Consider the following 16,295-nt stretch of genomic DNA (forward strand, 5'->3'; position numbering starts at 1 on the left):
ATAATGAGTCTTGTTTATAAATTATTGGTACATATCACCATGCCATTTATTTATGTGTTTATTTATTATTATTTTGTTTGGATTACTTTTGTAAAGATACACTTTAGATGTACTTCAAGTCTTGGTTGCTGTAATTAAAAGGTTAAGACAATGAAATAAAAACTTGAAGAAAATGTTCTCTTGCAACCTTATCTTGCTTTAGCAAATCTCAATATTTTTTCTCCCTGATTATCCGGCTGGGGTCATAGCTGGTAGATTGCAAAGTGACTGGCTCTTGTCTGATTTTACATTCAAAATTAAAGAGAAACCATTCCCAGGTCTGAAGTGTGACATCATGTGCTTTCTAAATAAAATATAGAGGGCCAGCTCTACCAGCAGACACAAACTGAGACTAACTAACTGAGAATGGGACTGCCATGTCAATCCACAAAAGGAATGGGTTTCAATCCATATGTGACAATTTCCTTCATCTACACAAGTTTTGATCTTATTCATTCACAGACGGTGATCTGTCAGTATAAATATGAATATTTTGATTTGTAAATCCTTCTGTCTGTTTTTTCCTGCCTGAGACGTTTCCTTCGACGTAATAGTCATAGTGTTTCACCTTGTATGGCCATTTCTCATCTTCATTGCAGAATTCTGCAATCACTGGCCTCCCCTCCCACTCACTCCTTCCACTAATTAAGGATTCTGCTGGTTGGCTTATCTTCTCTCTTCCTTCTTTCTCCAATGCAATTTGGTAGCTAAGGACTGATTATCAGCTGTTAATACATATTTCCTCATTGGACAGTATTAATCCCAGGCCAGTGTCTCACATAAGCAGAACTCTCTCATATAGCAATTCAGTAATGATCAATATCATTTTCAAGTTATCAGTTAGTTTCATGTGGATTTGGATTTACAATGTTTTATATTCACATAGAAAGAAGAAAAAAAAAAGATTCTGTACTAATTATGCACATGCCGTGAATTTGTGTATTTAACTTAATTAATTTATCAGTATCAGTTTGAAGTCAGTGCCCCCCAAGTGGAAAGGTGATAAGCAAAGTATATGCAAGGCTTGGGCTGAAGGCTTGGACTTCACACAGGCTAAACTTGACTTTAGATAAAAAGTGGTACTCTACCTTACATGTTTTAGTGCCTTGAATTTTGAACTTGAACAAATAAATTATATTTTATGTTGAGTGTATTTTATTCAATACATATATTGTATACCTGACATGAAACACATATTGTTCAAACAACTGATTTTTTTTCTCTATTTTTTCCTTCATGCTTAAGTTGATTCTTGACGATTGTCATACCTGAATTGATTTTACACTTACCCCTTGAGTCTCCGTGCTTCCTTGAGCGCACTTGGGTGGTTGGTTCATACTAACATAGCTACTGCTGACAATAGATGTATATACAAAAAGAAAAATATCTCAAAGTACCCTTGAACTCAAATTATATATCTAGGGGCTAGATATCTAGGGTGGCTAAATTATGATGAAAACATATATAAATGAGGGTATACGCATGAGGGCATACACATGATATAGGTCCATACTGAAGTAACATATATATATATATATATATATATATATATATATGACATAAATGACAGAGAATATTACACAATTTTAATTTTTTTCTTACCTGTGGACATTCATTTCCTGAGGGGGCCTGGTTGCTTTGTCATAAGCAACTTTCGCAGAAACTCCGAGGACGATGATAAAAGCTATTACCCCACAAGTGATGTAGACTGTTGTATTCGTCTGATCCAAATTTGGATCGTAAGTGTTACCTGTTGGCACAGGGGATGGAGGCTGGGTTTTGACCCAGTCTGGTGTGTTGTAATTGGTACAGGTTTTCTGATCTAATCGGTTTCCTTTAAACTGACAACAGAACCGCAGAAAACAACTTCCACAGCAGTAACGGTGGTCGGTGTTATTGCATTCGAATTCTTTATCAAATTGTCCGCTCACGTCGTAATAACCCAGGCACGTTTCATGCCCACCCGTTGCAGGCGGCTGGACCTGTGTTATCCGCCGCGGAGCTGCTGTGGGAATGGCAGTGCTGTTGACTTCCTTCGCCTTCTGAGTTCGTTTAGGAACAACCTTCACCTTCTTCCCTGTAGCTGCGCACAGTACGTTTAGTTGGTCCAGATATATCAAAAGAAGCAAAAGGTGCTGTATACCCATGACTCGCGGCTTTTTTTCTTTACTAAAGCTGCTTTGTCCTTTTTCTAAATGTGTTTTTTTTTCCACTAGCAGAAACTAGTGTTCAGTCCTCCCTTGTCGCAGCCCTTACAACCGAGTCTTGGATTTTCCACAAGGGGTTCATTGCCGATACCCTGTTCCGACTGCACACTACTGGGTGTATCGACAAAGCCATAAACTGAATGAGAGAAGGGCGCTTCTGACACCCATCAAGTTCAGCAGGAAAGAGATGTCACTCATCGTAAATCTTCCAACTCAATCTGGTTTTGATGATCATCAGGATAGTTTTAGATGGAGCAAGCACAATATCATTCATTTCAGTTTAGCTTAAAAACTGGGCGTGACTGTCCCTGCAGGATGTTTTGGAGACTGCCATTCACGAGAACTCCCTTGACTAAGCAAGCTCTACATCTTGTGAATATGAAAGTTGTCCTGAGGAGGAGGGGAAATGCACACAAAAACGAATTACCCATCACATAGCAGATATAAGCTATCCAACACATGACAAGATATGATAATCAATTGGCCAAATTCTATGATATATTAATAGAATGAGTTCCGTAAAAAATTGAACGGATCCAATTTAATGTTGGCTTTATTTATTTATTTATTTATTTATTTATTTATTTATTTATTTATTTTAAAAATTCACTGCAGTCACAATATCGGTAAACTGATATTCAAAGCATATAGCCTACTCAAGCAAGTGCATTAATATAACATGGATATAAGCATTATAGTGTCCGCTAGTATAAGCATCCCTTTGCACGTACACAATTCAGTGCCTTGGACAACAGCCCAGAAAGAATAAATGAAACTTGGAATAGGCTACACATCTTGAACTTAATTCAATCATTGTAAAAACAAGACCACTTATGAAAATACAAATACATACATTTTTGCAACTGCACCATGCTTACATGTTTCTGCCTGGTTCCAATAAGAGAACTAAAAAATGCTATTATGAACTGAGGCACGTCAAATGCCTTACAAGAGATGGAATGATGTGTTTGCGGCGTGTTTCCCCTGTTCATTATTCACTGTGTTCATTCGTCCGGTTTTCCATCAACAGCAAACAATCCTACATTCAATGAGCGTAATGCCTACAACTGCAAATACAAAAATCATGGAAGAGAAGACTTACCTTTCGGCTTTGACTCAAACTGCTGAGTGGTTCAGCTCTGGCAATGAATGAGCCGGGTGAATCTATGTTCAGCTAGAGACCCTGAACGGGTCCGCCCCCATCGTTCACTCTTGCATCACTCCGGTGCGAGCGTCACGAATACACCGGGTATCAGTTAATTACGAATTACTCTCCGACAGCAGTACAACTGCTAATGCCTTCAGGCTGCACTCAATATCTGGACATCCCCACAACTGCGTTGGCGGGATCCTTTCTTTCTAAACCGTCGCTTATTTCTGCACCAATGTACGGGGCGCACTCCTGGTGAAAGTTCATACCATACTCGGGTGTTATAAAAGGGTGAATGCAAAATCAGGGAAATGTTTCTCTCAAACATGCAGCACACGACATGCTCCACAATAATGGATTTTTAAAGTTATGGAACAAGTATGTAGTAAGTATTGAATTTATGTTTTTTACAATTGATTTAATATAACATTAAATATATACCTATGAATTAAAAATTAATGGTCTGATTAATGCGAATGTGTCTAATTTGAATTAAAATTCCTGTAATGGTAATGACAGTCTCGCATCTATCTGGTGTTTTTTCTAAGTTAAATAGTTAGATGTAATGTGTTCATAGAGGACAAGGCATCAGCCATTGTGAGTTAATCTGTTCTCAACAGTCCGTTAAAAATCCACAATTTTCTGAATCAAGTTAAGTGTTTTGTAAGCCAGCCATAGACATTATCAGTGACATTAGAGTTTTGAATTTGTAATTTTGTCACCAAAGGATTTCTGTCCTTTTAATTACATGCACCCCAAGGAAGGGAAATGTTGTTTGTGAGGGAAAATATCCAAAATGTATCATATGTAACCAATGCATTTCACGTACTTGTCACATGCATACACTACAGACACGTTGTTCCATTTATAGTGAATGCCAAGTGTAATAATATGGAGTAACCACCGAACATGTCATGCCCATATTCAGAATAGTAATTTCTTATAAATTTCAACTTTTAATCTTAGTGTGCAAATTTCAGATATTATTTATCACTAGTCTATTGTTTAACCTGTTTAGTCAATTACACAATCATCATTAAATAATGGATAATGGAAAAATACATTAGTTTGAAAATGCATGAATTCCAAATGTATACCCTATGACAATGTACGTCATGCCATATTTTATAAGTAGACTCTCATAATTTGAAAAAGGCATATAAAAATAGTTAATACTAGCTTGTCTTCTACAATTTAAAATTGGATATTTTTGTCCCAGAGACCTGATAAAAATGCATGTTATCCACTACTGCCTGAAGTCATTCAGTTTAATGGATTATATCCTGAAGTCAAACCTTAACTCTTGTACCTTTCAGTCAGCAGTATTGTAAGCCATGGGGAGCTCTCAGCACACTCCACCCCTTTCACTACATTCTCCACACTTACTCCTGCATGGATGCAACATAAATCAGTTCTCCTATATACCCCCTTAATCGAGCAGGATGTCAAAGCATTAAGACATGCTGAAGTGTTGAATGCGGATGTTGTGAAAATATTTAGCGTTAGATATTCAGAAATAAAAGGGAAACTGGTTGAGGTAATCACTTTATACTATATTCATTCATCTATCTGTATCCATTTAGATTTCCCTTTTACCCCTATTTGCATAATGTTCACAATAACATTTAAAAAGGTAATTCTGTTTTCATAAGGGAACTCATTTTTGTGGCAACAGAAAAGGAAAACAGAAACTCTTTTCATCTTGTGTTTTGTGGTGAGTCTTTGAAAGAACTACTCAATGCCATTATATCAAGTAATAGATATCCTTTCATCCTTGTTCTTGCCTAGTGCAAGTTCTGCACATTATGTTTTCAAAATATTAATATAACAAATAAATTATGAATTTTATGTCCCAATCATAATACTTAATCAAGTTCATGGTCATAGTGACAAAAACATGACAGATGGAATAAAATTACTTGTCAATATTACTGTACACAACATTGCATTACTTTTTTCTTTTTCTTTTTTTTTGGGGGGGGGGGGGTGTGGGTGGGAGATGTTAATGCAAGTTCAAGAATTCTTTTGCTGAGAGGCAGGGAATTTTCTGCTACAACACAAAGACACCATCAACATGGATAAGCACTACTATCCATGAATAACAGTAAAGTGAGAATATGACAAGAATGCATAGGGATATTATATGTCTATTATATTATATATGAGAAACTTAAGTATGCATGAATCTTGTACAGGTCCAGTGTCCTTGAAGGCCTGCCGTTTCAGACCTGGTGGCGTTTGTAGGCTGAAACCCACTGTTTGCCTGTGGAATCATACAACATAACCCCATCATCCTGCTAAGGCAGGATGGAGAAGCCACTCATTGGCAGCTAGTGATGTTGGCCAGTTGCATGTTATATGGACACCTGTACCCTCAGACATCTAAAGTAGTCAACAGCATTCCTTTGCAAACCTTACAAAATAAAAAATAAATAAAACAATGTTCCCTTTTTATTTTCCCAAGTTGAATTAAAATTATGTTTTGAACAAGAATAAACTATACTAAGGAAGGAGCGAACAGAAATAACAAGGTGATGCATATAAAGGAGATCACATAACGAGTAATAATTTACACACATTTTTTGATGACTCCAAGACAGTTTTTAATTAGTGTTGAATAAATCTCAGACTTTGGAAAGTTTTGCTGTTATAAATTCATAAGTGAACATACTAGTATCTTGGAATACATTTCCAGCATGGAAGCAGTTGGTTGCTAAGTAACTACCTTCTCTGATGCAATCCACATTTGTTGTGATAAAATATTTAAGCACACTTGTGAAATGTTTCTTTGGACTTTAAAAGACACCTTAAGCAAAAGATTCACACTCAACACACATTGCTAAAGTATTTTACATATCCTTGACAAAAAAGTGATTCTGAGGCCTTCTGGAATAGAAAACCATAAGCAAGGTATTTTGACATCACACCGAATGGCTGAATATTAATTATGAATACATAATGTTGGTCTTCAAAAGTTACAAAACATAAACAAAAACACAATTTAGCTTTCATTTCCATCTTTCGACAATTACTCAGAGCAGCTGTAAATTAATTGTGAAGCAAATACAATATGCCAATACATTGTTCGTATCATCCCTTGCACAAACCCTGATGCTTATAAGCAGTACCCTTCAGTTAAAGGCAAGATGTTTACTTACTTGCAGTAGTATTTAGAGGGTAGAACAGTATCCATTGGGTCTTTATAATTTGCATAAGGGTTTTCATCAAGTTTCATTGTCTTGGAGAAAAAAATAAATCAAGCGATTTTATTTATTTACATTATTTGTCTTTATTTTATCTTTGCACATGCGGAAATCACCATGGTGGCCAAAACAATGGTTGTCCTTTCCTGACCAGGAGAAAAAATAGCAGAGTAACATTCACTTGCAACCATAGAATAGACAGTAAGCAAGCAATGCCTAAATATTTAATAAGATTTTATTTTATCATCAGTATTTGATACAATAAACTAGTAAACTAGCAATAGTAAATCAGATACACATACTTGCCATGGCTTGAATACTTTCTCATTAAATATTTTGTATCAGTAAAGCCTTTCAGCAGTATCATTTACGAACATAGTACCAGAAACTGTCATTGGTTTGTTTACTCCTACATATAGTGACCGAGAATAAAAGAATGTCAGCTACAAAGCTATTAAAAGAATGTACCTGGCCGCTTAGTCGGTGCCTTAAAATATGTCCGTCTGGCAAGAGTCTGATGCTGGCTCCTGAAAAACACAATAAATAATGGATTTGTTTTCAGGGTCTGTCAGTTTGGAGCAGGTTTTAAACAGCTCCAATTAGCATGCTTCCATATGGCACACACAACAGCATGAGTTATTACCCTCCCAGGACAACAACCAGAGAATAAGTGTGGCTCAGTAACGACTGAAGTTCGGTGTAAGGCATTCAGTCCACTGGACATACTGGAGCCCCCTTGAATAAAATATAAAACGGCACAATGAAAAGGGGAACTGAATAATGAAATTAATATGAAACTCTTATTCACAGTATCTCTTACTGGTATATGTACTGAGGACTATTTTATTCAAAATGTAGATCAGAGAGTTGCATATTTGCAAGAACTACATGTAGACTCCAGAATGAATCAAAGAATGGCTATAAAAAGGTGTTTCTCTCATCTCACTGGAAAGGCCTTCTTGGTCTGTAATAAAAAGGCTGTTTCTGAAAGGCTTGAAAGCTCTTGTGACCCTGACATGCCACAGTAGCTAATATAACTAGCACACAAGGAAGGGTGCCTTTTCATGAATTCATTTTCCCCCTGATGTTATAGATGGCAGCATTTGCAAATTAGTCTCCTTACTCTGTCAGTCAAAATGTATCTGACTGCACAGCACAAAAGGAAGAGGAATTGCCCATTAGACTTACTGTAAACTGCTCATGGCAGACAACCCCGGACTCAGCAAAAATTATGGACAAGTAACCTGCAGGCTTGTGACTTCCTCAGAAAAATGATTTTCCCCACTTTTGGCAAATAATAAATATGATTGAATAAACAAAGCCTGGATATAGTAAGAGAAGAGGTCAAGATTAATTATGCACATCAAAAATGCAGTTGTTAATTGTTCGCATTTCTCTGTTTCAACTGCAATAATTGCTGTCTTTTTGAAGGACAGGATATGACTGCAACCTGACATGGGGTGAAGACTCTCCATCCTGCCTCAAATGGCCTCCTACTGCTAGAGGTGCAAACCACCTCTATGACTAAGTATGTGTGGACAAATAAAGTGTGTGTGTGTGTGTGTGTGTGTGTGTACGTATGTGTGGTGGGGGTTGTTGATAAGCACACTGCATATTGATCTGATCTTACAAGAGTTAGGTGAAATACAAGAAGGCTTTCATTTTGTCCTGTGTGCAAGATTGCTCTAAACTGACTTTATGGAAAGGGCTGAGAATGGCTGTGGACGGCTGCAGAAGTCCATTTTCATAGCAATTATCTCTACAGCCCAAGTACATCTGCTTACAAAGCTGCCCGTGTGAGCTGGTAGAGAAGCAGTATGATGTTTGTTTTGGCTGGTGAACTGTATTTAATAGATTAACAGTGTCTTCCTAGATAAGCAGAGGAAAGCACACTGGCAATGAAATTGCTAGTGTTTGCTTCAGGGATCACTGGAGGTCTTGGATTGAACTCTTAACATTCTCTGAATAGTAATGACCACATCTGTCTACCAAGGTATAGAGCAAAGCGATTTTTTCTCAGTTCCTCTGCACTACAACCAACTGCTTGAGTAGACTTATGGATCTTCGGTTTATAATCACACCCTTGTTGTGTACAATAAAAAGTTTATATAAAGTTTTACACCTAAAGCTTTAAAAGGTAAAACACTTGGAAAAGGGGACTAATAATATAACAATTAATGCTTTTAAAAAAAAATGCTTTTACTATCATTTAGAAAAATCGAAAAATTAGCTATCGCATCTATATTTTAGTTACATTTTCTAGTTTATTTCACCATTACAGAGGTAGCTGTTTTTTCAAATGTTCTTATCATAGATATTGATAGTCCATGTCCCCCTCACTAGTCAGTATCACCTGCTGTATTCCCACTCTAGGAAACAGAATAATTATGAGCTGCTTCACTGGTCTTGTTTCACTGTGAGTTAAGAAATAATATTTGGCAGGACTCTCTTTACATACTAGGATAAACATGAATATTCAATAGAGTTTATACCTTTTTAAATAATAAAAAATCCACAAAAAACACACCATTTCATAAATATGCATACCCATGTTTCTCCACTATGGACATCTGAGGATGTAGTTATATTTTGTTGATCAATGAATATGACAGATGTTAAGTTCAGTTTACAGGTCTTTGTTCCCCTCATGAACTTGATGCTCTGCACCAAATAAATAAACAAATAATAATAAAAAAACATTGATTGCCACTCTCTTGTTATATTTTTTCCCCAGCCTTTAATTTCCTAAAAAGTTACAGAGAGTTTGCACTCAGTGGAAGGGGTTGAGAGGGGGGGCAGAATTTCATTAAAACATGACAATGCCCAGAGTCCAATCTGTATAATGCAGGCTATTAATTCACTTATATGGCATATTTCTTATGGATTGTATATAAGTAATACTCTACTGCATTAAAGCCACATGCAGTGCAGGTCATTCAAGCAGCTAATACGAAAGATAATGCTGGAGAACTCTGCCGCAAGCTGTAATAAAACAGAGGGGCACTAAAATGGAAGCCTGAGCTTCTCCAGGTCTCCTCTGCTTTCTTTTTTACAACTTGGCGTCTGAACACGTTTGTGATTAAGTTCTTATGAGAGGCAAATAACAAACAAATGAGGTTTGCACACACAGTCTCTCGTGTCAAGTGGAGTAGATTTCCAGGCATGCCCCCTATTCGCCTGAGCTTCATTGGGCTTGACAAACCTGCAGAATATTTCACCTTGTCAGAACATAACTGTCACTTTAGCTGCAGTATCTCATTATCAAAACACGAGGAAGAGAAATGACCATGTTATGATGCCCCCGTGTTGAAACAGGAGAGAGTACAGGGAGCAAACTGCAAATAGTTTTTCAAGGACTGTCTTTCCTTTGCCAAGTCCTCCGTAATGCTGGAAACTGAACAGCAGCCACCTACTGGAAATTTCTAAAAAAAGAAAAGAGATAAAATAAAAAATAAATGTAATTGTCAAAGGTTTAATTTGGTGTTTAAATAAAGCCTAGCAAGGCTAACACATGTGAAATGGCCTTCCCCAAGATATAATCAAAACCACCGGACCGTCAGAAAAAAACATAATTCATTTGAATAAAAATGAAACTTTGCCATATTCAATCAATAAGCCTTATGCTTAAGGGTTTCAGATCCATCAAATGATGTTGCCTGAAATTAAAGGTGTCGTGGCAAGAGGTAAGAGCTTTTTCAAAAATAGATTTTAAACAACTACAATTATTTTTACTTTTTTTTTATTTTACACTCCCTACTATTGATATCCTTCAGAAGAAATAGTAATACTACTGCATTTACATATAGTGGGATTCACAGAGGAATGACATATCATGGGTGGTTTATTCAGTATTGCAGCAATAAAACATTACAAGGTACTAGTGTTTCCTTTTTTGTGTTTATGCTTTCGCGTTTATTGTTTATTATACCGGGAACATGCTAAACCATCTGGTATATCCCATAACCTTCCTGGATTGCATGTCTGTCATTCGTGCTTAGGCAACTATTTTGATTGAATAATGAGCAAGAAAGCATGAACCACAGATAAGTCACCATTTTGGAAGATCCTAGCTAAAGTAAGCTCTGTGATTATCAAGGCACAACATGTTGCTTACATAGTAACATTACAAATTTCATGGTTTTTCCTCCAAATTACCATCAATTTACCTGAGACGCAAAAAATTGCATTAGTGGGGTATGAAGATTGACAGAAATTACACTGTTTAACTCCTATCACAAGTGAATTGCATGTGAACAAATTGTTATACTGTGTGTTATGAACACTTCACTAATCTCATTCAAAATGCTGCTGCTAATCTGCATTATGGTCGTTTTTACCAATTAATGAAGGTAGCATCCAAATAATTGCTACAACACTGTTCAATTATCATTCTTTTTATTTGTTATGGCATATTAATGTGCAGGTAGCAAAAGCTAATGAATCATTGTATGTAAATCATGTTGATCTTATACATCTTATAACTGCTTGGGAACATATGAAACACAAGCTGCCACCATCTTCCCTAGTGCACTGGACTGTGACAATCAAATCCAGAAGCACCACCAGAAAGCTAAATTCCTCTATGACTGAAAATTATATTTTAATAGAGGAAGCTGTAGGAAAATTCTATAAATTAGTTGGGAAATAGGTTTATAGAGTCTATTATTTGTTGTACATGTGTCCCATAACATGAAAAGTACAATTTGAGCATGCAATTTCATAATGTTTTACCCCCCCCCCGCCAAAAAAATAAAATAAAATAATAATAATAAATATTATGTGGGGTGTTTAAGCAATGTGATTCAACTGGCCCCCTCAGTCACATTAATCAATTCACTGTATTTCATTCTGTAACAGAAAAATATACATTTTCACATTGATTAATGCTATAGTAATAATGTCCCACTTTCCTTGGACTTCAGAGTTTATTGAATGTTATTGTCTTATAGTGCCATATTGACCTTTGAAGGTTTGTTCTAGTTTGAATGAATTGGACATTTCTTTGAGATTTTTGAGCGTTTTGAGTGAATCCAGGGATTTTGTATTCCTTGTTAAGCCCACACAGAAAATGTAAGTATTTTGTTGACTGAGGGGTTAAGATTGAATCCAAGCTGAGACTGCCTGGCACTGCTTCAGCAGAAGGCTGGCATTAAGCTTCCAGTCTGATTAATCATGTCATCCTGCAGAAAATACTGGGAAGGAAATTGTTTTTAAGCCGCTGAGGATCATGGTTTGTTTCCCGATTCTCAATATCGAATTTAATGGGTCTGTACGCTCAACCTCACAAGTGGTAATAAGAGGAAACCAACCTGACCCCTGGCAGCCATTAGCAGTAATTGCATGCCATGATGCAGCAACAGTGTGAACACACAATGCTTTTGCATGCGCTGCCAGGGAAATGGCACACAGCATTGCTGGTGAGCTCTCTTTAAGTGTGCGCATGAGAGGAGGAAGGAGAAAGCTAATGGATGTCCTTGATAACCCAACTAAAATATTACCATAACGGTGACTGGAGTGGCTGTCCATTTTGTTTTATTTTATGATGGAAGAGGAATAGGAAAAGAGGTGGTCTCATGTGGGACAATACGAGAGTCAGGATAGTTAGTGATTCTTAAATACACTGAGAAAAAATGACTAATGTTTATTTGTGTTTTCATACAATTTGTTTGTAAACTATTTTCCCTTTCTTATTTTTCTGAATTTCATCCACAACTCCATAGCAGCAGTGCTCCAATAACTGCACTCATTTGTTGAACCCGTCTATCAGCTACTGATTGTTTTACACATACAGTCTACACAGTTCTGTAGAACGCCAGTGTTGATCACAAGAGAGGCATAGAACTACTTCTCAGAAATGGTTGCCTCATATTGTTTACTATGCAGTGTACAAACATAAAAAATACTCTGAGCTCCATAATGTTTGGGACAAAGACTTTTTTTCTTGATTTGGCTCTGTACGTTTTACCGTTTTTGATCTGTGATGAAACAATTATCACTTAGTTCAAATATAATCAGTTCAAACTTCATCAAATACATATAACTTATTTTAAATTCTTCTTTAAATTCAAATATTGCATTATTCAGCTAGCTATATTAAAATTAAACATAGTGATTTACACACATTAGGACTTCCTGTATACATATATACTGCCATTTACCTAAAACAGATATAGTATTCATCGGAACATGGAGAGAAAGCAGGAGATGAAATGGAAGTTGCTGTTGTAACCAAAAGTGGTACTCTAATTGTATTCTGCTTTCCCTGTTACTAGCTTTGCAACAAAGCACATGTATACTCATCTTCATTGTTACTGACTCCTTGTCATAGGCACCAGCTCTGTGTTCAGATATGCATGCTGAGTCTCCTGAAGAAAGTGTCTCGCAACTTCAGACATAAACCAGCATGCCAGGAGGAGTAAGCCCAGAATGGCAGTGCAGGGAGTGGAGTACCAGATATACAAAGTATGTGCATATACAGTACATATAGCATACATTGAAGAAAAAATGACAAGAAATGTAGCTTTACCATATTCACACCAAAGTATCTCAGAGATTTTAAATTCTTAATTGTCACAAGTCCTTATTTGTGGTATTGTGTACATATCACAACTATGTCAATCACCAATGTAGTGTGCATTTCACACTAGCTGTTTAGAAAAAATTTCAAAAGAAACAGAAGCATGGCTAAATACTATCTGATGAAAAACATGTTTTCAACGTACAAAAATGTCAAGTTATTCACACATACAAAGCACTGTCATTCAGTCATTCAGTCAAATCTAGACTTGCCAATAAAAGTATTGATATCAAAATTGTGCCAAGTTACACGAAACAATATTTCCTATCTTAGCTCAGACAAATTAAACAAGCTGTATTCCACAGCAATGCTACCCAATGTTTCCTAAACTCTTTCAAGTAACTTCAAGAAGAAGGAGAAAATACAAAATCCCCTTAGTTTGGGGCTTTATTGTGTGGACATGTGAAGTTGTTTGTGAATTCTGTATGTTGAAATGGGGTTAAAAAAAAAATAATAATAAAAATAAAAAATGAACAGAAATTAATAAGGGAACCCTCAAACTCTTGGTGCTGTATAGGTATGGGGCATGCCGCCCGCCAAGGTGTAACTTGGCTGGATGGCATACCTGCCATCCCAATTACTTTTTAAACTGCATAGAACATTATGAATTTTGGGCCAACATCAAACTGAAAGAACTAAATTTAGTTGTCCTTTCACCCACACATTTTCGCAGCAGTGCTGAAATTCATTTCTTGTCTATGCTTCTTTGGAAGGCACAATTTCTGAAACAGAAGTTAGCTCGGACATTGAAGTGTTCATCGACAGCATAAGTACAAGTAAGAGGCAAATGATGCATTTTCACACAAGAGGGAATTTCAAAATAAAACAAATTGTTACACTCATCTAGGACCAGATAGCCCCCCTCCCCCTTGCCTCCAGAAGAGCCTGTATTATTTTCAACATGGATTCAACATGGTGCTGGAAACATTCTTTAGGAATATGGTTCCATGCTGGCTCATTATGTGAACCTGCCATTTCACTTCATCCCAAAAATAATCTATTGTATTGAGATCTGGGGAATGTGCAGACCATTGGAGTTGGCTGAAGTCACTGTCATGTTCGTGGAATGAACTTGAGATGGTGTATGCTTTGTGACATGTAGAATTATCCTGCTGGAAGTATCCATTTGAAAATGGGTAGATTGTAGCCATAAAGGGATGCACATGGACAGCAACAATGCTTTGGTATGCTGTGGCATTCAAATGTTGCTGGTATTAAGTGGCCTAGAAAACATTTCCCACACCATTACACCACCACCACCAGCCAGCACCATTGGCACAAGGCAGGATATATCTATTGATTCATTTTGTTCATGCCAAATTCTGACCCTGCCATCCGTATCATAGCAGAAACTGAGATTTGTCAGATCAGGCAACGTTTTTTCTAATCTTCTATTATCCAGTTTTGGTGATTGTATGCCCACTGTAGTTTTATCTCTCTGTTCTTATCTGACAGGAGGGGAATGTGGCATGCTCTTCTGCTACTGTAGCCCATCCACTTCAAGGTTCGATGCGTTGTGTGTTCAGATATGCCCTTCTGCACACCACTGGTGTATACAGCTGTTATTTCAGCACTTGTGGCCTTTCTGTTAGATTGAACGATTCTGCCCATTCTCCTGTGACCTGTCTAATTAACAAGGTGTTTTTGCCCACAGCACTGCAGCTCACTAGATGCTTATTGTTTATTGCACCATTCTCTGTAATGTCTAGAGACTGTAGTGTGTGAAAATCCCAGGAGGGCAGCAAGACTGGCACCAACAATCATACCATGGACAAAGCCACCTAGATCATGCATCTTGCGCATTCTAATGTTTGGTCGAAAAAAAAGAAACTTTGTTTGAATGCTGTCACGTGATTTAGTGTTTGAAGGAGCAGGCTATTTGCTTTAACAAGCAGGTGCACCTAATAAATGTATACATATATATGTTTGGGAGAAAGACATTTTTTTAATGATTACACTTTGTGCACAATAATTTTAGGTGAAGTTGAAGTGCACATTCTCAGCCTTTAAACATTTTGCTTTCATAATGTAGAAATTACATGACTTTTTAAATAAGTAATTCCCCCATTTCAGGGCATCATGATGTTTGTGACAAATGGCTTCACAGGTGTTACTGATTATTCAGGTCTGTTCAATTGCTTCCTTTGTGCAGTAGATTCCACAAGGCCTTCGTTTCAGAACTCTGCAGACTCTTAGTTGTTTCTTAGAAAATTGTAACCTGGCCAACTAACTGGAAACTAGTGGTTTGCATCTTGAATTGTAACCGATGTATATCTGTTTGTCAAGTTGTTCGTGGACAGTCGTCAGTGACAAATCCACATCTTGCTCCTGAAGAGAGTTTTTGATCTGTTGGACATCTGTTTGGGATTTTTTCTTCATTTGTGGTGATAATTCTTTTGTTATCAACTGTAGAGGTCTTCCTTGGCTGACCAGGCTCTTTGTGATTTCCCAGCTTACCCATGCTCACTTTCATCTTAATAATGTTCCAAACAAACATATTTTGAAAATAATAGCCAGCGAAGACAAAGAAAAGGAAAACAATGAAAACAAAACCTAGCTCCAAGTTGAGCCTTTTCTTCCCACTGGACAAGCTTGATGGTTCTATCTACAATGGGCAGGTAAGCTGCTTGCCGGCCACAACAAAGGTTACACAAACAGTCCCAAAATAATAAAGTTGAATCCTCAAACAAACCAATCCGTAGTTTCTCTCTGTCCGACCACATTGGCAGAGAATGAGGTGACAGAAGACTCCCGACAGGTCAGGTGGCAGTGCATTGCCCAGTCTGTCAGCACTGACACAGTTTGTCCTCCTCTCACTACCTCTACTGCACTTTATACCCGTCCCCGCTGATTACGTAACCCAGCTCAGCTGTTCACAATGAGAGGCGGGGCTTTCCACGAGGGTGCTTGGAGCAAAATTATCAAGTAGTATCTGCCTTCCAAGACCACGCCCCTTGCTCCGTCACAATATATATACTGTATCTATGATTGCGTTTTAATGGTATGTATTGTGATATTATTGTCCTATGTCTGTTTATCTAAATGATAATAAACTAAACTGATCATTATTGAAAGCATAACAGCTATGGAAACATAATAGGTTGTTTTGGCTTAATGAG

The 16,295-nt window shown here is 37.1% G+C and overlaps 1 protein-coding gene across 3 annotated transcripts in view; it reads right to left on the reverse strand.

The window, feature by feature from the left end:
- The window catches only part of LOC135248424 (protein shisa-6), an 89,103-nt gene extending 85,592 nt beyond the window's left edge, over positions 1 to 3,511 (reverse strand). Inside the window, exons 1-2 of one of the 3 annotated variants that reach the window (XM_064323066.1) lie at positions 3,349 to 3,511; positions 1,642 to 2,636 (exon numbers count right to left, since the gene is read on the reverse strand). In XM_064323066.1, the coding sequence (XP_064179136.1) occupies positions 1,642 to 2,186 (545 nt within the window). In that variant the 5' untranslated portion in view covers positions 2,187 to 2,636; positions 3,349 to 3,511. The remainder of the gene's footprint in view (positions 1 to 1,641; positions 2,637 to 3,348) is intronic. The other 2 variants (XM_064323063.1, XM_064323065.1) reach the window with 2 other exon arrangements.
- Positions 3,512 to 16,295: the final 12,784 nt, after the last annotated feature.

The sequence above is a fragment of the Anguilla rostrata genome, chromosome 2, assembly GCF_018555375.3.
Source record: "Anguilla rostrata isolate EN2019 chromosome 2, ASM1855537v3, whole genome shotgun sequence".
Taxonomy (NCBI): Eukaryota; Metazoa; Chordata; class Actinopteri; order Anguilliformes; family Anguillidae; genus Anguilla; species Anguilla rostrata.